The 21774-nt window shown below is 34.6% G+C and overlaps 1 protein-coding gene across 1 annotated transcript; it reads left to right on the top strand.

Annotated features, from left to right (window-relative positions):
* Positions 1-837: 837 nt before the first annotated feature.
* Positions 838-19832, top strand: LOC111698929 (lachesin). Its single transcript, XM_023469405.1, has 12 exons — positions 838-1333; positions 1737-1853; positions 3808-3933; positions 6501-6552; positions 9432-9743; positions 10321-10376; positions 10483-10673; positions 11538-11688; positions 12973-13053; positions 14271-14330; positions 16176-16248; positions 18767-19832. The coding sequence occupies exons 1-12, from the start codon at positions 1256-1258 to the stop codon at positions 18871-18873; spliced, it is 1404 nt and encodes a 467-aa protein (XP_023325173.1). The 5' UTR covers positions 838-1255; the 3' UTR covers positions 18874-19832.
* The last annotated feature ends 1942 nt before the right edge of the window (positions 19833-21774 follow it).

Genomic DNA, 21774 nt, shown 5'->3' with positions numbered 1-21774 from the left:
TTTGAAGAATAACAAGCAGTACACTACATTACAATACAGTACAATGCAGTACAATGCAGTACAATACAGTGCACACACCAAATTGTGACTGAAGAAAAATTAAAGCTGGAGCAAGTGTTCTACCTTTTCGTTTTATTATCTTAACCAAGGACGAAAGTTTCTTTGTGTAGATCAATGTGGTTTCTTGGTTTCTCCGGCTTGAATTGTATCTCTAGTTTTTGGTGGATCTTGCTCCGGGCTTTTCCTCCATATATATAAATATGCTGGATTCAAATATGGAATGGTTCTCAACCTTATCTAAACTTATGTGTCTCACTATGAGATAATAAACCTCGAATAAACGTCTCATTTTTCAGTCAGGATTCTATATAGGATCCCCTACAGTCATAATTTAATCCTTGAGAAGGACGGAGAAATAAATAGAATCAGTTCTTTTCATCAAGATTTAATACGACTTAAAATACGATACATCTTTTAACATTTAGACTTTCGGCAGACAATCTTCGTATGTTTTCTCTCAGTACATGGGTTATATATATTTTTAAGATTTTGTAAACCTTAGATATTTCAAACTATAAATTCTGGAAGATTAATTGTATTCTAGTGCAAATTTGAAATATCAAATGTTTACACATTCAGGTTGTAAAGATTTCGGGATTACAAAATTTATGTTTGTGACAAAAACTCAATTCCTTCGCCACATTATTAACTTTTTTTTTATTTCTAACGCTATTTTGAAATTATTTCTATTCTCTAATGTCTTTTATCGATCTAAAAATAAATGGATGAATTGAAGAATTATAAAAAACCATCTTATGTTGAAAACATTTCAGATCAGTTGGGTTTCCGAGAAAAGCAAAGTTAAGAAGAGACGGTTTTAAACAATTCCAATTTTCTGAGAAAAGAAGCACAGGGAGAGAGAATCCTTGGCTAGATTGGGATGACTATAAGTTCTAAGATCCAGGTTGGGATGTCTATAGCTCTAAGATCCAGGTTGGGATGACTATAGCTCTAAGATCCAGGTTGGGATGAAGAGAAGTTAAAATGTTCTAAAATAGGAGAACCTGAAACCGCCACAAGTTGTAAACAAAATGTCTGAAAAGAAGCTCGAAATAGATTGGAAAAATCATAAATAAATTATAATCCTGCCAGACTCAAGGATTTGTAGGATCTAGAAAACTGAGATATAAAAAGCAATTTTACAAGGAACACATAATGATGAAGGACTGGATGAAAGAGTAAGGTTTCCGTAAAAATGTATTTTCTCTGGATACTGATTTGGGTCTGGATACCCTTGAAGGGCTGCGGGGGTCTCTCTAATACCTCCCTACAGGTTCAATGCATATAATAAATATTTGACATTATTTAATTGTTAAAAGAATTAATTCTTTGCCATAAACTCAAATTTTCTAACCCGTATATCTTTGTAAACTGAAGGTTAAAGCCTTTGAAATTTCGAACTTAGTTTATTCGATCCAACATAATTTATACCTTAAAATATCTAAAATCTACGACATTGGTTTGCAAAGATAAAGGGATTAGAAAATCAGAGTTTGTGGCAAAGACTCAATTTCTTTGAAATAAAATTCTCTTAATGATCTTATTTTCTTGAACAGATAAATGCATATTTGCAAAAAGGTTTGATATAAATTCTATTGTTGAGTATTTCTTCTTTACTTTGAATGATATCTCCAAGGTTCCTTAAAACTATTCCAACAAAATGCTGTATACTGCAGAGCCGCCTGGTGGGAGAAGTGAGCAACATTAGCGTTCCGGTCGGTTCATCAGCACAGTTTACCTGCCTTCAACTTTACCTCAAGGGAAACAATATAGTCTGGAGAAGAGGGTTTGAGGTTTGTAACATATCTTAAAAGGTTATCATTCCCTATTATCACCATTCATTTTCCGCATTTTAACCTTTTTCTCCCCTTCATGTCCTTCTCGTTTTCAACATTTTTCCTCTTTTTTCTTTCTCCCTTCTTCTGCTTCCCTTCCTGTATTTTTCTTTCCTCATCGCCTTTTCCTTCAAAATTTCCTGAAGTTCTTCTCTTTTTGTTTTCTCCCACATTCTCCTTTTGAGTTACTTCTTTTTCTCATGGCCCCATCCTTTCCTTATTTCTTTTCCTTTCTCCGTACGTTCTTCTACTTCATTTCCTGCATTTTTTTATTTCTTTAAATTCTCCCACTTCCTTTACTACCTTTCCTGCATTTCTTATATTTTTCTTATTTCTCGTCCTCTCTTTTATTTCTTTCTATGTCCCAATTCTCAGGATTTCCTGCTGCCCACGTTATCCTACTATTTCCTGATTATTGTTTTCTTATCTCATTACTTTACCTCCTTCTTTTCCTCCTTCTTTTCCTCCATTTTTTTTCTTTTTCTTATCAACTCACTTCCTTCATTTCACGCATTCTTTCTTTTATTCTATCTCCCCACTTTATGCACACATTTTCTTGGTTTTCTCTTTTTTGTTAAGTATTCTATCGCCAATGCTAGTTTCTTTTAAATCTCTGTCATTCATTTTTCCTTACTTGCTTACTGGCTAATATGATTCTCCAGTATCAAGAGGCTTCCATAATTTTCCTTAATTTTTCCATTTCTTATTTACTCATTTTTTCTTTATTTGCATTCAATCTTTTTTTTCTCTCTAATTCCCTCTTTTTATCTTTATATTTACCTAACTTGATATTTCTTCTATTTCGTGCTTTTCTTTCCTGGCTTGTAATGTCAATATATATAATGTATACATACTCCTCAGCTATGAAGTAGGTTTTAAAAACAGAAACACCTGAGTTTTTTTTTTTCAGATTCTAAAAGTAGACTATGTCTAGACCTAGCATAAAATTGTTTTAAAAACCTTGTCGAGCCCTTTTTGAGAAAATTCCATTTTAACTTTGTTGTGTAGTTTAGACTGAAAAAAGGCGTTTGACTCAAAGGTGTTCATGAGAATATTAGACAATACAAAGTGATTCGAGCTTTCCTGCATAATTATTATAATCATATGCTAAATTTATCAATGTAGATTTAACAAATATAAAGAAATCTGGAAAAACCTCCGGTGTCTCTGTTTGTAGAACCTACCTCATAACTGAGGTGAACGGTGATGAAGATACGCCTCTCAATAAATTTAAGCAACTAAAAAACGTTTTTAGATTTTGATCTTAATTTTACATGCAAATCTATTAAAAACATCTAACCCAAGCATCCAAACAAAGCAATAATCTATAGTCTATAGCAATAATCTATAGTCGTTCAAAATTGTTCCTATGATCATCTTGCTGAAGTTTACTTGTGGTTTTAATTGTGTGCATATGTATATTGTATATTCACTCAGATATTGTATAAATATCATCATGTAAACTACGGACTAACTTAGGCGAGATGCGTTCGTTTTGTGTAATCTGAATAGAATTTTGTGCTTTAGTTTGATAATTCAGCCTTTAAACTTACGGAGTTGTCTTTATTAACTTTTTTATTTAAAACGCAATCAACAATAAATGAATTGAGTCTTTGCAAAAAAAATCAAATATTCTAATCCTTAAATCTTTGCAACCTGGTGGTGTAAACCTCTGATATTTCAATCTTAGATTATCTGATCTAACAGAAATCATAGTTTGAAATATCTAAGGTCTACAATATTGAGTTGCTAAGATATAAGGATTAGAAAATTTGAGTTTGTGTCAAAGACTCAATTCCTTTAAGTAAAATAGAGAAAAGGTCAAATTATGTTCGAAAGTCATAACCTGCTGGGTAAAGTACCAAACTGTTAAGTCAGTATGATATATGCGTTCAAAATCCCTGTGTTTCAGATCCTTGCTACGGGTACACTCATGATCACAGCTGATCCTAGAGTAAGTGTAGTTTCTGAGGGAGGACGGAGTCTCCTCTCCCTAGCTGGAGTAGAACCTGGAGACTCAGGAGAATATGTTTGTCAGGTAAATCTTTAATCCTTCTCTCCCGCTGGGATTTTGAAATCATAAAGCTATAGAGCTCTGGTACGCCCCAAATAAACCTTAAGAAAAACCCGATTTAAAGGCGACATTTTCTTATTTTTAAAGGGAGTGACCGTGTAAAGCTTCTTTCGGATTCATTTGAGACATATTAAACTTTTTAAAGATCTGTAAATCCTGAGTTTGAGCGCAAATTCAACGTTCAAAACTCCTCCTTCGGAGTTCAACTATCTTACATAGCCAGTCACTCCCTTTAAGTTCATTTAACTCTCGACCTTTATGACAACTGTGAATGTTAAGTAATTGAGTCTCTGTCATAAACTAAAATTTTCTCATCCCTATGTATTTTCAACCTGATGCTGTAAACCCATAGAGTAATAAAACGAAGAGGTAAAGCTTACCTCAGATGTACACAACCGACCTCCCTATTGATTAATTAATAGAGTGGTTGATTGTGTACATCACGATATGTTTACGTAACTAACACTGTACACTTGTAGACTGTTATTGTATTTCTTTGGGGCGGAAAAATGTTGATAATTGAAAATTAGTATTGATAATTAGATAGACACTTAATATGGATTGTAAACACAGGATTGTATACTGCAGTACATTCCAGTTCAGTTATTTGTTTATGTTAATAAAAGTATGACCAAATTTTGCATCGTGAAAAAGTGCAAGAACAATTCTCCTTGTAAAAATGTGAGTTTTTTTTTAAATACCAAGACATTGTGCATGACTTGACTCCACTATATATCCCTCAAGTTGTATTTGCTCAAACCATTTTAAAGAAGGAGATATTAGTCAGGGGAAAAAACCAAGTTTGAAGAAAAATGCAACACCATTGCTCTAAACTTTAGGCGAGTATAAAAATGAATTTACTGTACTGTTTAATTTATAATGTTTTAATATTTAATATAATTTAATCCAGTTTGTGTTATCGTAATGTACACAACCGACCACTCTATTAATTATTTAATAGGGAGGTCGGTTGTGTACATCTGATGTAAGCTTTACCTCTCCGTTTTATTACTCTATGTGTAAACCTTTGAAATTTAAAACTAAAATAATTTTATCTAACATAATTCATATCGCTAAAAACACCCAAGGTCTACGACATTATAGGGATTAGAAAATCATATTTAGCGGCAAAGACTAAATTTATTTGAAAAAACTAGTGTCTTTTAATAATCGTATTCTGCAGTAATTTCTTCAATGCAATGATAATGCAGATTGTGTTAGTACTGACTGCAGATTTAAATATGTTGACGATCTAACTATACTTGAACTTCTCTAAATACAGAAAATCTGCTATTCCCTATATGCAGAGAAAATTAAACTTCCTATGATATAACCTTATCTTAATCTGTGATAAAACCCATGATATATTCAATTATATTCTTATGAGAATGTTAATCATATTATAATATCTATTATGATCTTGATTTATCTCTAATAAATCTTACTTACTTACTTACTTAATTTCTTTGTAGTGACAACAAAGTTCATATATCACTCTGGGCCGTAGTAAATTTGAATTCGAACAGGACCTGCCCCTTTCGTACCGGCCTGCCAGATAACAGCGTGTACTGACCCGATCCTACGACCATATTCTGTACAGTACGTCGCCCTATCCAGACTACGTACGACAGGGGTCAATTTTCTTGGCATAATCCCGTCGGAGGGCTAACTAAAACAACTCCCATGGCGCGTTCAGACTTTTACAGTACCCGGCCTAATTCTATGCCTATTTGGCCGACCCCAATGGCTTAGTCCACCGTGATATGATAGTAAAGGCGTCTTGAATTTTGAATCCAGTCAATGATTTGTTGGCTGATTCTTGAGTTTGTAATTTGCGGTCTAGTCGTGCGAGAATCACAAGTGAATTCTAAACCGGATTCATAGTATAATCGTACTTTTATGTATATATTTGGCTAGTTTGTTTGTTTGTATCCAATAAAAACCAAAACGGTTGAAATGACATGACCAGTCAAAATTTTAAAATTTGTTTACGACATATTTTATTTTCAAAATTTTTGGAAATTTGCAAATGAATTCAGAAAAATCTGAAAAATTGTTCAGTGTTTGTTAGCAAGAAAAAAGGACTAAAATTATTGATTAAAAGAGAGGCGCGACGCACCCTGTAAATCCAAATATTTTAGAACTCCCAGTTCTATCAAACCATGCCAAATATAATATTCTTATGTTATATTCCCTTCGTCCTTGTTTAGAAACTAGAACTTATCAAAAATAATATTTCACTTTTCTCCGGTTAAAATTATTTATTTGTGAATGGTCTTCCACATATTGACGTAGCATGATTGGATAGGTTGGTTTAATTAATTCATTTACAGAGAGAGAGAGAGAGAGAGAGAGAGAGAGAAGGTAGGAAACAGATTTACAGTGTTAATATTCATAAAACACGAATTTTAGGTGTTTTACACGTGCCGACCGGGTTAAATAAAATAAATTGGTTAATTTTTTCTCATTCAGGTTTTATAAATTAGGATATATTTTTACATGAATATATTTTTCATAATTTATACTTTTAGGTTTCTACAATTGGGAATCCAATCTCTACATCTTTCTTTCTTGATGTCCAAGGTATGTTGAGATATTATTTAAAGGTTCTGTTCACTAAAAGACTACACGTAGCTTTCTTGATGTCCAAGGTAAGTTGAAATATTATTTAAAGGGTCTGTTCACTAAAAGACTACACGTAGCTTTCTTGATGTCCAAGGTAAGTTGAAATATTATTTAAAGGGTCTGTTCACTAAAAGACTACACGTAGCTTTATTTCCTATCTTACCTCCCAATAAAGTTTATTTGACTGAAATCCATAACTTTTTTATTATTTTTAGTGCTATCTATCTATATCTTTTGCTTGTGTGGGTGTTTTTTTTTGTAACCAATAAACGCCAAAACGGCTTAACCGATCGGGCCCTTAAAACTTTTGTGGGACCTCATGTGACCCCAGGGAAAATCAAAATTGAAAAAGAAATTCCGTGAAAAAAGTTTGATTTTTTTTGAAAAATTCGCAATTTCGCAGAAATCCGCCAAAATTAAAAAAATGATGCAAAATTTTAGAGCAACAGTTAAAAGCTAAAATTCATTAGAAGGAAAGGGAAGCTCTCATAAAGCATATATAGTGTATATGTATTTATATATATATATATACTCTTTCTATAATCTAATAATCTATAATTTTTTCCCTCTAAGAGAATTTTTAAGACTGAGATAGTTCTATCGAGAATCTCACGCACCCCTGACCCTTCAGTAAAAGTAAATTCAACCTAAAGTCTGACCGCGTCAACCTTGTTGCACCGGCTAGTCCTATTGAGTTTCTGCTTTATTTACCCAATGTCCGGGCGATATAGTACAAACTGGGACCGGAGAGGTTGACCCGGCTCGGAAATTCAAATGTACGGCTGCCCGTAATCTGTAATGGATTTTATTTTGTTACTTCAGTATTGTTTTAAAATGGTGAACAATCCCTTGAATGAATCTAGGAGAAGAATAAGAGAGTTTCTCGATCAATATTTTCTATGAAACAGATCAATGAGTAGATTCAGAGGCAGAGAAGGGAGATGCAATTAGAATTCATCAGAAAACCATTAATTACAAATAGAGAAAAAAATTTAAAACTAGGCTTTTAGAACGCTTTGCACCGTTTTTTAATCACTTATTTCAAAATTTGTACAGGGAAATCTTGGAACCTTTTAAAACCCACGGTTTGGGCCATGTCAGGCCCCAGAAAATAATGACTTCAATCGGTTCAGCCATTCCGAATTCTACTGTAAACTAACTTTAAATGTACAAAAAAGTAGGAAACTATATTTAGATAAGAAGTAGAATGAATACGTTAAAGATCGTATATCATGAATAAATAAATAAAAGGTCAACCTATACTCCATGGAAGTTAGTATATATTTAGGATCATCCTAAGGTGTAAACCTGGTATATATTTAGGATCATCCTAAGGTGTAAACCAAGTATATATTTAGGATCATCCTAAGGTGTAAACCAAGTATATATTTAGGATCATCCTAAGGTGTAAACCTAGTATATATTTAGGATCATCCTAAGGTGTAAACCTAGTATATATTTAGGACTGCTAATAGTATCCTCAATCTTGAAAAGTAAAGGATATCATGTATCTTGGATTGTTAAGATTAACCCTAGTCTAGTCTAACAATTAATTATTCAGTGGTAAGGTTGCGTCCAGTGGGAGTAAGGATACAGATACAAGACAAGGTTGGATTAGGGTAGGGAGGGAACAGAACTTGGAGCAGGATTGGGGGGAGCAAGGACGAAGAAGTATATGGAGGGAGTAACGGATGAAGAAGGATATGGAGGGAGTAACGAATGAAGAAGGATATGGAGGGAGTAACGGTTGAAGAAATATATGGAGGGAGTAACGAATGAAGAAGGATATGGAGGGGTAACGGATGAAGAAGGATAGGGAAGGAGTAACGAATGAAGAAGGATATGGAGGGAGTAACGGATGAAGAAGTATATGGAGGGAGTAACGGATGAAGAATAGGGGGGGGGAGCAAGGATGAAGAAGTATATGGAGGGAGTAACGGATGAAGAAGGATAAGGGGGGAGCAAGGACGAAGAAGTATATGGAGGGAGTAACGGATGAAGAAATATATGGAGGGAGTAACGAATGAAGAAGGATATGGAGGGAGTAACGGATGAAGAAATATATGGAGGGAGTAACGAATGAAGAAGGATATGGAGGGGTAAGGGATGAAGAAAGATAGGGAAGGAGTAACGAATGAAGAAGGATATGGAGGGAGTAACGGATGAATCAGTATATGGAGGGAGTAACGGATGAAGAAGGATAAGGGGGGAGCAAGGACGAAGAAGTATATGGAGGGAGTAACGAATGAAGAAAGATATTTATTAGGACACCCCGTAGGAAAGTATACATGAGAGATCCCATATTTATTAGGACACTCCGTAGGAAAATATGCATGAGAGAGGGTAGGATAGGAAAGTAAAGAATAAAAAAATTGAAAAATGTATTAAACGAAGCAATATGTGTGGAAGGATTTTGAGTAAGAAGATGTTTGGGTTAGGGTTGAAAGGATGGATAAGCTAGGGAAGGATTTTATCCTGGATCAACACCTCAACCTGTGAGTCCAAATTACAGATATTCCTATTGATTATTGAAGGGACGCATCAAGGAGAATAGGGGTTGGATAAACTTTTCTAGGTTTAGAATAAGTTTGGATATAGTTTACAGTATGCATTACAATAGATTGGGGGAGGGGGGGGGGATACACAATACACGCAAAGTTGAAGAAAATACATATATCGGAAAGCAAGTATTGCCCCTTTTTTCCTTTATCTCGTGATAGGTTCTATATTCACAATTAACTAGAAACTATTTCTCATTTTCTCTCCGGAGTAAGATAAATCCAATACCTGACCAAACACACACGTATATATATATATAATATGAATATATGTTACAGTTTCTCCTTCTGTTGCTCCGGTTCCAAGATCTGGAGTTGTCATCATGAAGGAGGGAGAGAGTGTCGAGCTGTGCTGTAATGTATCCGGGAACCCTACTCCACAAGTGACCTGGAGCAGGGATGACATTCGTCTCGAACCTTCATCGCCTTCCTCGTTCTCCTCCTCCTCCTCCTCCTCCTCCTCTCCCCCCTTCTGCTCCTCCTGTCTCCGCATACTAAATCTGTCTCCTATGGATACTGGAACCTACACCTGTTCTGCGGAGAACGGAATCCCTCCCCGAACCTCAGCTCAGATAAATCTGAGAGTGGAGTGTAAGTTTTTATTATATGACTAGCTGAAGTTCCCGGAGTTGCCCATGGAGTTTGAATTAAAAAACAATTAAGCTTATTTCATCCCAGGGGTAGTCATGGGCCCCTCAAAAATTGTCAGCCAAGTTGGTCCAGCCGTTTGGCCAGCTATAACGAACATATATATAAATGGGCGAGTTTCAATGTATAGATAACCTTAAATTACAGACTTACAGAATAATTTTGCGCTTAGAGATTTTTAAAAATGGTTTCTGTGTCTCCCCCTTAACGTTTTTTTAAAGTGATAATTTGTTTAGGCGACCATCCTATTCTTCATATGATTTATAACTGTACTTTTAAAACATATTCTTTCCTGGTTTTCTAGATTATATGGATTTCTCAGATCCGTTCAACTCTCCAGATGGACAAACTAACCAATGTGTGTCCTACTTAAAGTTCACTATGAATTACTATAACTATACGGAGAAAAATACGTAAACGACTTGATTGACCAAAAAACAGCATAATTTTTTACGTCAGATGTTATATATAGCCCGTGGGTGTAAATGACCTTTTTTAACTCAATCATATATTTTCCCAGACCCTCCAACGATTGTTGTTAGAGAAGATAGTTTCGCTACGGGAATCCAACAACAGGTGAAACTAATTGAAAATAATTTCAAATATAATTTAGCTAAATTAGAACCTGCCAGAGTTTAACAGTTTAACATTACTTATTGAGTTATTCTCAAACTTGGTTTAGGTTACATTAACCTGCACCGTGGACGGAGCACCAACTCCAACCCTAATCTGGCAGTTTCAAGATCGTGCTCTCCCAGAGCACTCGGAGATATCGGAGCAGGGTTCAACTCATTCTCTCCATATACCGAGAATCTCGGAGACACAGTTCGGAAACTATTCATGTTTAGCGCGGAATAACCTTGGATCTTTCAAGTAAGATAAATGTTTGTTTTTTAATAATAGCAACACAATTCCAGGATTAAATGTTTAAATTAATTCTACATAGACTAAGGTACTTGAAATTCTTATGTTGGCCTAGGGCTACTGAAATACTGTGAAATTAAAGAATTAGCTGAATTTAACACATCTAAATTCATTCCGTTACTTCATCGGTCCCTAGCTCCGGTTTTCCAGATTAAAGGAAAAAATCTAAAATTTTAGTGCAAAGTTTGTGGCTAACAATGATTGCAAAACTTCTGAGCTTTCCGAAAACTGTTTGATATTGGAACGTCAGACCAGAAACAGATTATACATTTATAACAACCACTTAATTTTTTAAGGTTATTTTAGGTCTTTTAGGCCCCAAGGACAAATTAAATCAGAATAAAAATAGGGGCCATGCAAAGATAAGAATTTTTGAGAATGCGCTAAGGACGCAAAATAAGCACGCACAGTAAGGGCTCAAAATGAGGATGCACAATAAGAACACACAGTGAGGACGCACAATGAGGACGCACAGTAAGGACGCAAAGTGATGACGTACAGTGAGGATGCCCTGTCAGGACGCACAGTGAGGACATACAATTAGAACGCTAGTCTCACAGTGAGAACACACAAACTGTGACATACATTCATAAATACCAATAAACAAAGAATTCCAACCCGGATTGGGACCCATACAGACCCATAATCTTTACTTTGAATGCACTGATAGCAAAGCTCCAATATGGCGGAGATTAGTGAAAAGGATTTCTATAAATATAGATTCTAACCTTTAGTGTTAAGTGGGACGGAGTTCTCCTTGTTGTTCTATAGTGTGAGGATCCAACACTTAAACTTTAATATCCTTGTGTTTAGGAAATATATTGAGGTGCACGGGAGACCAGGTCAAGTTGATCTTGTCTCCGATCCATGGAGATCCGGAGAAACCTATCATCACGTGACCTGGTCCTTACTCAGCTACTCTCCTGTTACAGAGTATAGACTTCTATATAGGATTGTTAGCAAGGTATTATTTCAAGAAACACAATAACTCACAAGTTGTACACTGCAGTACATTGTACAATTTACGGTTGTCGGTACATGACATAGATTTAACCAGCCTACGTGTGTTGCATAAAACGCGCTGGGTCCACTAAACACTGGGTACACTAGACAGGCTGGTGCGAGATAATTCGTATGCAATATGATTACATTAGACACGGTTAATCCTTTTACTGGTTTGGATCATGCTACGATTAAACCTAATTGTTGAATTTGATGTATTCAAATATCATTGTACTTGTTTGTATTGTCATTGTACTTGTTTGTATTGTCATTGTTCTTGTTTGTATTGTTATTTTACTTTTTTGTATTGTCCTTGTACTTGTTTGTATTTTTATTGTATTTGATTGTATTGTCATTGTACTTGTTTGTATTGTCATTGTACTTGCTTGTATTGTCATTTTACTTGTTTGTATTATCATTGTACTTGTTTGTATTGTCATTGTACTTGTTTGTATTGTCATTGTACTTTTTTGTATTGTCATTGTACTTGTTTGTATTGTCATTTTACTTGCTTGTATTGTCATTGTATTTGCTTGTATTGTCATTGAACTTGTTTGTATTGTCATATTCTTGTTTGTATTGTCATTGTACTGGTTTGTATTGTCATTGTTCTTGTTTGTATTGTCATTGTACTTGTTTGTATTGTCATTGTACTTGTTTGTATTGTCATTGCTTGTTTGTATTGTCATTGTTCTTGTTTGTATTGTCATTGTACTGGTTTGTATTGTCATTGTACTTGTTTGTATTGTCATTGTACTTGTTGTATTGTCATTGTTCTTGTTTGTATTGTCATTGTACTTCTTTGTATTGCCATTGAACTTGCTTGTATTGTCATTGTACTTGCTTGTATTGTCATTGTACTTGCTTGTATTGTCATTGTACTTGCTTGTATTGTCATTGTACTTGCTTGTATTGTCATTGTACTTGTTTGTATTGTTATTGTACTTGCTTGTACTATTCTTGTGCTTAAAGTTCCCCTTACATGACTTATTGTCCTGTCTATGTACAGGGTTGCCCACAAACATTGAGACTTTAAATTCCGCACAGTCGTATTTGAAGTCTCATCCTTTGTGGGTAACCCTGTAGATAACTTTAAACTTGTTTTTTAAATACTTAAAGCTTCACAATCTCAATAATTTAGGATTCAGTAGATTACAGGAGGCTAGCAATACCAAGATAAAGACTTTGCGACACTTTAAAGTCTACCCAGTCTCGAGAGCATTATTTTAATGTCTGTGGTTTACAGGGGAACGATGAGGAAGGATCTGGAAGTGATTGGACCAACGTTATCATACCTGGAGCCCAGCAGACCCATTCACCATACCTGGTATTCATCTTTTATAGATAATCATTCTCCATACCTGGTACTCATCTTTTATAGATAATCATTCTCCATACCTGGTATTAATCTTTTATAGATAATCATTCTCCATACCTGGTATTAATCTTTTATAGAAAATCATTCTCCATACCTAGTATTCATCTTTTATAGATAATCATTCTCCAACCTTGGTACTCATCCAGGGTTAATTTATCTTTTGTTTAATTGATAAATATTAGGTTTCATCCTTCGTTTAAGAAACTGGTTAGGAATAATCCTTCATTTAAGTAAATGTTTAGGAATTATCCTTCGTGTAAGATTCTTCGTTCGTTTCAGTGAATGTTTAAGATATCATTTGTTTGATAAATTGTTAGGATTCATCTTTCGCGTAGGTAAATGGTTAGGATTCATCCCTCGTTTAAGTAAATTGTTAGATTTCATCCTTCGTTTAAGTAAATGGTTAGGATTTATCCTTCGTGTAAGAACAATTGATTAAGATTTCATTTGTTTAATAAATGGTTAGGATTCATCTTTCGTTTAAGAATCTCATAGAGAATTGGTACTTACATACTTAATACATAGTAGTATATTTTTTATATTCTGATGACATTTGCCATATTTAATTCAATATTTTGGTAAGCTGTCATACCTTAACATAATCCTTGTTTAACGGAGAAAGGGTTGAGTTTAAACATTTCACTATTTCTATACTATAGAGTTCTACCCCCGTGTTATGTATATATATCTGTCTGCAGAGTGTAAAAGTTCAACTATTACATATGTAAATGAAAAGTTTAACTGTTCTCCACTTTTCTCTTTATATTTTCACATTTACATTTATCTAATAGAGACTAGAATTGTGGAAACTAGAAATTCAGAGTATATATCCAAGTGGAAACTTATAGGAATTCAGAGTAAATATCCATGTGGAAACTAGAAATTCAGAGTATATATCCAAGTGGAAACTTATAGGAATTCAGAGTAAATATCAATGTGGAAACTAGAAATTCCAGAGTAAATATTCATTTAGCAAACTAGAAATTTTAGAGTAAATATACCCGAAAATAACTAAAATTTTCTAGAAAAATATCTTCAAGTAATTATAAAAAAAATTTTTATTTTTTAATTATAAGACCAGTAAGAGGTTTTAAGATATTTCTTTCAATTAACTTTTTCTTGATGTATTATAAAATCAATGGAAATTTCAAAAATAATTTGTTCAGAACGTAGATTGGACTCTTCAGAACCTAGTTCCACACTCTACTTATGAATGTTTAGTTCAGGTAAATTTTAGGGGGATAATTTAACAGGCGTAGGTAGATTCCCAGGGGATAATATACCAGGGGTAGGTATATATCCAGGGGAAAATTTACCATGTTTTGGTAGATTTCCAGGGGATAATTTACCATGCTTAGGTAGATTTCCACGGGATAATTTACCAGGGGTAGGTATATATCCAGGATTTACCATGTTTTGTTAGATTTCCAGGGGATAATTTACCATGTTTTGGTAGATTTCCAGGGGATAATTTACCATGTTTTGGTAGATTTCCAGGGGATAATTTACCAGGGGTTGGTATATATCCAGGGGATAATTTACCAGCTTTAGGTAGATTTCCAGGGGATAATTTACCATGTTCAGGTAGATTTTCAGGGGATAATTTACCAGGTTTAGGTAGATTTCCAGGGGATAATTTACCAGGGGTAGATAGATATCCAGGGGATAATTTACCAGGTTTAGGTATATTTCCAGGGGATAATTTACAATGTTTAGGTAGATTTCCAGGGGATAATTTGCCAGGTTTAGGTAGATTTCACGTGGATAATTTGTGAGGTTTAGGTTGATTTCCAGGGGATTATTTACCAAGTTTAGGTTGATTTCCGGTGGATAATTTGCCAGGTTTAGGTAGATTTCCAGGTCAAAGTTTACCAGGTTTAGGTAGATTTCCGGTGGATAATTTGCCAGGTTTAGGTAGATTTCCAGGTCAAAGTTTACCAGGTTTAGGTAGATTTCCGGTGGATAAATTGCCAGGTTTAGGTAGATTTAAATGTCATAGTTTACCAGGTTCAGGTAGGTTTCCGGTGAATAATTTGCCACGTTTAGGTAGATTTCCAGGGGATAATTTACCAGGTTTAGGTAGATATCCAGGGGATAATTTACCAGATAAGATTTCCATTGAAATAATTTACCAGGTTTCGGTAGATCTCCAGGGGGGTAATTTACCAGTTTTATTAAATTTCCATGGGGGACGTATAATAGACCAGGTTTAGGTAGATTTTAGTGGAAATGATTTACTAGGTTTAGATTGAGATCCAGGGGATAAATTACCACGTTTAGATTGAGATCCAGGGAATAGTTTACCAAGTTTAGGTAGATTTCCAGGGGATAATTTACTAGGTTTAGATTGAGATCCAGGGGATAATTTACCAGGTTTAGATTGAGATCCAGGGAAGTTTAGGTAGATTTCCAATGGATAATTGATTTACAAGGAGCCCCATACCTAAAGATTAAAAATGTTTTTGCGGGGTTCTATATTCGATATATTTGTGTTGTTTCTTCTCCTGATCCTATTTAACATTTTATTCAAGAATATACATATACGATATATACATTATATATATATTTGGATAGATTTACTCCATCTGGTGAATTTACTGATATTTGAAAACAGGAGACGGATACATATATTTGCATTAAAATGTCTCTTCAAACAAGATGAAAAGTTTCACTTAAAGCACAAAAATAAATTCAATTCAGAGAACTTAACTTCTCAACTTTCAAAGAAGCGGGGGGGGGGGGCGGAGTGGATGAACTATCAATAGCTTTTTTCGAATAAAATGTTTCATCAAGTTGTATTATATCTCATCTATATATTAATGTCTGTCGGTTTGTGTGCGGGTTTCAATAAACATAAAATGGCAAACCGCATAGCTCCATTTGTTGTATTTTTTTTTCAGGATTAGAAAATTTGTTTGAACATTTTATAAGAATTTGAAAACTCTGAACATGCGTTGATTGAAATAACCCCAAAACAGTGAAAAGAATGACGATGCAAATCGTCAAAGATCTAAGGTTGCATTGTAAAATAATCCTTTAGAAATAAATAATAGATGAAAATGTTTGTCTAGGCTAGGAACAAGTATGGTTGGAGTATCCCCAGTTCAAGGTTCCCTTTCTCCACCACTAACTCAGTATACAAGAGTAAGTTCAAGAACTGGTGACTAACTATTCCGATCCAATTAATTTCTTCAAATTAATTTGAAAATTTAATTTTAGGTTTACATTTTCATTTTACAATTTTTTTTACTGTGCAAGAATAGAGAAAACTATCTTCTAGCATCTAGTTTATCAAAACTTGGTTAACCCCGCCCCTCCTGATAAAGAATAGCAACATCCACTGATTATACTATTTCAGACCAGATAAATTAAGATAGATAGATAGTCACTAAATTGCTAAATTTAATGATAAATTAACCGCAATTCCATCCACTAATCTTCGTATTTTATTTAAATTACGTCTTTTCCCAATAATTTTTCCTTCTATTTAATCAGCTCCCCGAGCAAACTTCATTAGTTCCTCTTAACCTCAGTTCTTTGACTTGAGGAGCCCAGTAGCCACTTGGATTTTTATCTTTTAAACTTTTTAAGCTTTACCCCATCTCTAAACGTTACCACATCTCTAAACTTTCCCACATCTCTAAACTTTACCACATCTCTAAACTTTACCCCGTCTCTAAACTTTACCACATCTCTAAACTTTACCTCATCTCTAAACTTTACCACATCTCTAAACTTTCCCACATCTCTAAACTTTACCATATCTCTAAACTTTACCCCGTCTCTAAACTTTACCCCATCCCTAAATTTTACCACATCTCTAAACTTTACCCCATCTCTAAACTTTACCACATCTCTAAATTTTACCACATCTCTAAACTTTACCACATCTCTGAACTTTACCCCATCTCTAAACTTTACCCCATCTCTAAATTTTACCACATCTCTAAACTTTACCCCATCTCTAAACTTTACCCCATCTCTAAACTTTACTCCATCTCTAAACTTTACCCTAGCTCTGAACTTGAGCCCATTTCTAAAACTTACCCCATCTCTAAACTTTACTCAATCTCTAAACTTTACCCCAGCTCTAAACTTGAGCCCATTTCTAAAATTTACCCCATCTCTAAACTTTATCCACTCTAAACTTTACCCCAGCTCTAAACTTTATCCGCTCTTAACTTTATCCGCTCTAAACTTTACCCCATATCTAAACTTTATCCGCTCTAAACTTTACCCCATATCTAAACTTTATCCACTCTAAACTTTACCCCATATCTAAACTTTATCCGCTCTAAACTTTACCCCATATCTATAAACTTTATCCGCTCTAAACTTTACCCCAGCTCTAAACTTTATCCATTCTGAACTTCATTAGCCTAATCCGATAATAATTTAAACTTCAAATAGCTGCATAGAACTTCGGTCTTTTGACTTTTTAGTCATTTAAACTTTAATTCTCTAAACTTAATTCCATGTTTTAACTTGATTTGCTTTCTTATCTAAACTTTATTATTTCCTCTAAACTCTACAGTAGCTTCTTTAAAAAATCTACTTTAGAAAAAGCTTTTTTAATCAAAATTTAATTGTCTAAACTTTAAAAGCTCTTTATATTTTACTTTATTAGCTTTTTTCTCTACATTTCATTATTTCCTCTAAACTCTACAGTAGCTTCTCTAAAAAATCTACTTTAAAAAAAGCTTTTTTAATCAAAATTTAATTGTCTAAACTTTAAAAGCTCTTAGCTTTTTTCTCTACATTTTATTATTTCCTCTAAACTTTTCACCGGCAAATTTAAATGAAAAAGATAATAATAAATATACAGTCCTTTTAGTCCTCAGCATAACATATTAGGTGCATTTCTCCTGAATCCTTGTCTTTCAATTTTTCCCAACAAGCTCAAATCTTCTAATCCCTAATCTTTACAACTGGAGGGTGTAAACCTTAGATATTTCAAATTTATTCCAATTTAGCAAAGAATTCAACATCCGTGACACTTTAAGGTCAAGGGCATTGGGTTGCAAAGATATTGAAATTAGAAAATCAGAGTTTGTGGCAAAGCCTCAATTAATTTTCAATTCCCTGAGTTTTTGTTTCTTTTTTATTTTATTATTTAACAGTACTTAATACCTCCCAGTCTCAACTCAACTATACACTTAATTAACATTTAACATTATCTTTAATTATCCTTTAATATCATTTATTTTCTTTTTTCTCAGTAATTCATGCCTTACATATACATTTTCCTACTGTATACATATATTTTTCGAGAAACTGAGAGCATGCAGTGCGTTCCCCAAAACATGACGATTTGTAAAAACTAAAAGTTATGAGATATTAAAGAACAGTCTACATGGTTTTATAGCCGTAGACAATAATAAAGCTGTTAAAACACAAGTAATTTAATTTTGAAATATTAAGAATTGACCATTTTAGTGGAATACGTCAATATCCAAAGATACATCGAACGTTTTAAGTTGAACTGTCTTATTTTAGAGCTAAAGCTTGGTAAATAAAGTGCTTAGGATTATTTTTGTTTTTGATTTTTATCCACTTTGGATTAATTAAATTCCAAACGTTTTACTGAGTTTATCTTCTTACTCTAACGGCATAGTTTAGTATTTATTAGTGTAAATTCTCTTTATTAAATCTCATTTTTCAGGTGCTTCTACCCAGAACATAGGGAAGAATTTGTTCATCTCCAGATCCACAGCAGGAACTAGTTTAGCGTCGTCAACCTGTATCCTGGTCCTTTTATATACAGTTTAGTGTCCTCAACCTGTATCCAGGTCCTTTTATACACAGTTTAGTGTCCTCAACCTGTATCCAGGTCCTTTTATACACAGTTTAGTGTCCTCAACCTGTATCCTGGTTCTTTTATTTACAGTTTAGTGTCCTCAACCTGTATCCTGGTTCTTTTATACACAGTTTAATGTCCTCAACCTGTATCCTGGTCCTTTTATACACAGCTTAGTGTCCTCAACCTGTATCCTGGTTCTTTTATACACAGTTTAGTGTCCTCAACCTGTATCCTGGTCCTTTTATACACAGCTTAGTGTCCTCAACCTGTATTCTGGTTCTTTTATTTACAGTTCAGTGTCCTCAACCTGTATCCTGGTTCTTTTATATACAGTTTAATGTCCTCAACCTGTATCCTGGTCCTTTTATTTACAGTTTAGTGTTCTCAACCTGTATCCTGGTCCTTTTATACACAGTTTAGTGTCCTCAACCTGTATCCTGGTTCTTTTATATACAGTTTAGTGTCCTCAACCTGTATCCTGGTCCTTTTATATACAGTTTAGTGTCCTCAATCTGTATCCTGGTCCTTTTATATATAGTTTAATGTCCTCAACCTGTATCCTGGTCCTTTTATACACAGTTTAGTGTCATCAACCTGTATCCTGGTCCTTTTATATACAGTTTAGTGTCCTCAATCTGTATCTTGGTCCTTTTATACGCAGTTTAGTGTCCTTAACCTGTATCATGGTCCTTTTATACACAGTTTAGTTCAAAGATCCTAATTTTATAAATTTAATACTTCGAAATAATCTTTTGCCTGGGTCAAACCTTAACGTAATTTGCAGTTAAACCTTTCTATTTATCTTAGAATCGATCAAATGTCCAGGTTCTAATTACTACACTGAGTTATTTGGTATTATAAGAAACCTATCATTATAATTGCATTATAATTGTATCTGGAAAAATAAATTTGATTTATATCAACTCTATTTAATATGATATTTTGTTAAAAATTTATCAATTTTTTCCCTTTGAATTTTAACAAACGAGACTGTAGATCATGGATGAATGAAATATACTGATTTCTTTAACTGAAAATTTATTAATTTCAATTGTTGACTTTACTGGTAAGTGGTTTGCGGATATTCTGTACAGACAATAAAAGATATCAGAGTTCAGCATTTTTGAACATAAAAAAACATAACTTCCTTATTCTTACTCAAATAAGGTAAACAGTATAATGCTGTGAATTGGACATGCCACTCTCTAAATGGTGGATAATTTAAAAAAAAAATAAAAAAGACATTTTGTTAATTTCTAAACTGAAACTGATTCCACTATTCACTCTGTCAAGGGCGAACAAACCCTCCTGAACCTAACTGTATCCTCTATAGGGTTTTATTCTACTCTGTCAAGGGAGAACCAACCCTCTTGAACCTATCTGTATCCCCTCTAGGGTTCTACCCTACCATGTCAAGAGAGAACCAACCCTCCTGAACCTGGCTGTAACCCCTCTAGGGTTTTATTCTACCCTGTCAAGGGAGAACCAACCCTCCTGAACCTATCTGTATCCCCTCTAGGGTTATATTCTACCATGTCAAGGGAGAACCAACCCTCTTGAACCTATCTGTATCCCCTCTAGGGTTATATTCTACCATGTCAAGGGAGAACCAACTCTCCTGAACCTAACTGTATCCCCTCTAGGGTTCTATCAAACCCTGTCAAGGGAGAATCAACCCTCCTGAACCTAACTGTATCCCCTCTAGGGTTCTATCAAACCCTGTCAAGAGAGAACCAACCCTCCTGAACCTAACTGTATCCCCTCTATCCCCTCTAGGGTTCTATCAAACCCTGTCAAGGGAGAATCAACCCTCCTGAACCTAACTGTATCCCCTCTAGGGTTCTATCAAACCCTGTCAAGAGAGAACCAACCCTCCTGAACCTAACTGTATCCCCTCTATAGGGTTCTATCAAACCCTGTCAAGGGAGAACCAACCCTCCTGAACCTATCTGTAACCCCTCTAGGGTTCTATTAAACCCTGTCAAGAGAGAACCAACCCTCCTGAACCTAACTGTATCCCCTCTATAGGGTTCTATCCAACCCTGTCAAGAGAGAACCAACCCTCCTGAACCTGGCTGTAACCCCTCTAGGGTTCTACCATACCCTGTCAAGAGAGAACCAACCCTCCTGAACCTAACTGTATCACCTCTAGGGTTCTATCCAACCCTGTCAAGATAGAAACGAACTCTCTAGGGTTCTATCCAACCCTGTTAAGAGAGAACCAACCCTCTTGAACCTACCTGTCAAGGGAGAACCAACCTTCCTGAACCTGCATACCCTCTAGGATTCTATCCAACCCTATCGAGGGGGAATTAAACCTCTTGAGCCCACCTGTATCCCCTCTATGGTTCTATCCAGCCCTGTCAAGGGCGAACTAACCCTCTGGGGTTGCACCAGGAATAAAAGGAAGGGGCTGACAATAGTAAACTTTTAATTGGTTTGGACGGGAGCTGAGGAGTAACTAGAGTCATCAATTCTTTTTGTTCTTTGGTCATTCTAACCAGGTTCATTTATTTGGAGATATAGATAGATATCCAATATACGCTGATTGGGAGAGGGATATATTAGATGTATATCCACTATACACTTGTAGGGAAAACAAGAACGATATCCATTAAAAACTTGAAGAGAGATATAATAATCTTGAACAATCTATTTTTAACAAAAACTTTATATATGGATAAATTCCATTTGCCCTTTTAGAGAGATATCCATTATGCAAGAGATAAATAGTTAAATATCCACTTAACACTTTTGAACGGAATATATATTGATATCCACTTAACACTTGTAAAGGATATTTAGATAGATATTTACTGTTCACTTGTAAAGGGATAAATATATATCTACTATGTACTTGCAAAATAGAT

The sequence above is a fragment of the Eurytemora carolleeae genome, unplaced genomic scaffold (assembly GCF_000591075.1).
Source record: "Eurytemora carolleeae unplaced genomic scaffold, Eaff_2.0 scaffold41, whole genome shotgun sequence".
NCBI classification, from domain to species: Eukaryota; Metazoa; Arthropoda; class Copepoda; order Calanoida; family Temoridae; genus Eurytemora; species Eurytemora carolleeae.
This window is presented reverse-complemented; position numbering and strand designations above follow the sequence as displayed.

What these genes read in the sequence shown, in the direction of transcription:
- LOC111698929 (XM_023469405.1), top strand. Translation starts at nt 1,256, where the DNA reads ATGTATTTTCTCTGGATACTGATTTGGGTCTGGATACCCTTGAAGGGC. An exon ending in CAGGAGAATATGTTTGTCAG is followed by an intron (nt 3,934 to 6,500) that starts GTAAATCTTTAA and finishes TTATACTTTTAG; the next exon opens with GTTTCTACAATTGGGAATCC. An exon ending in CTTATGAATGTTTAGTTCAG is followed by an intron (nt 14,331 to 16,175) that starts GTAAATTTTAGG and finishes ATGTTTGTCTAG; the next exon opens with GCTAGGAACAAGTATGGTTG.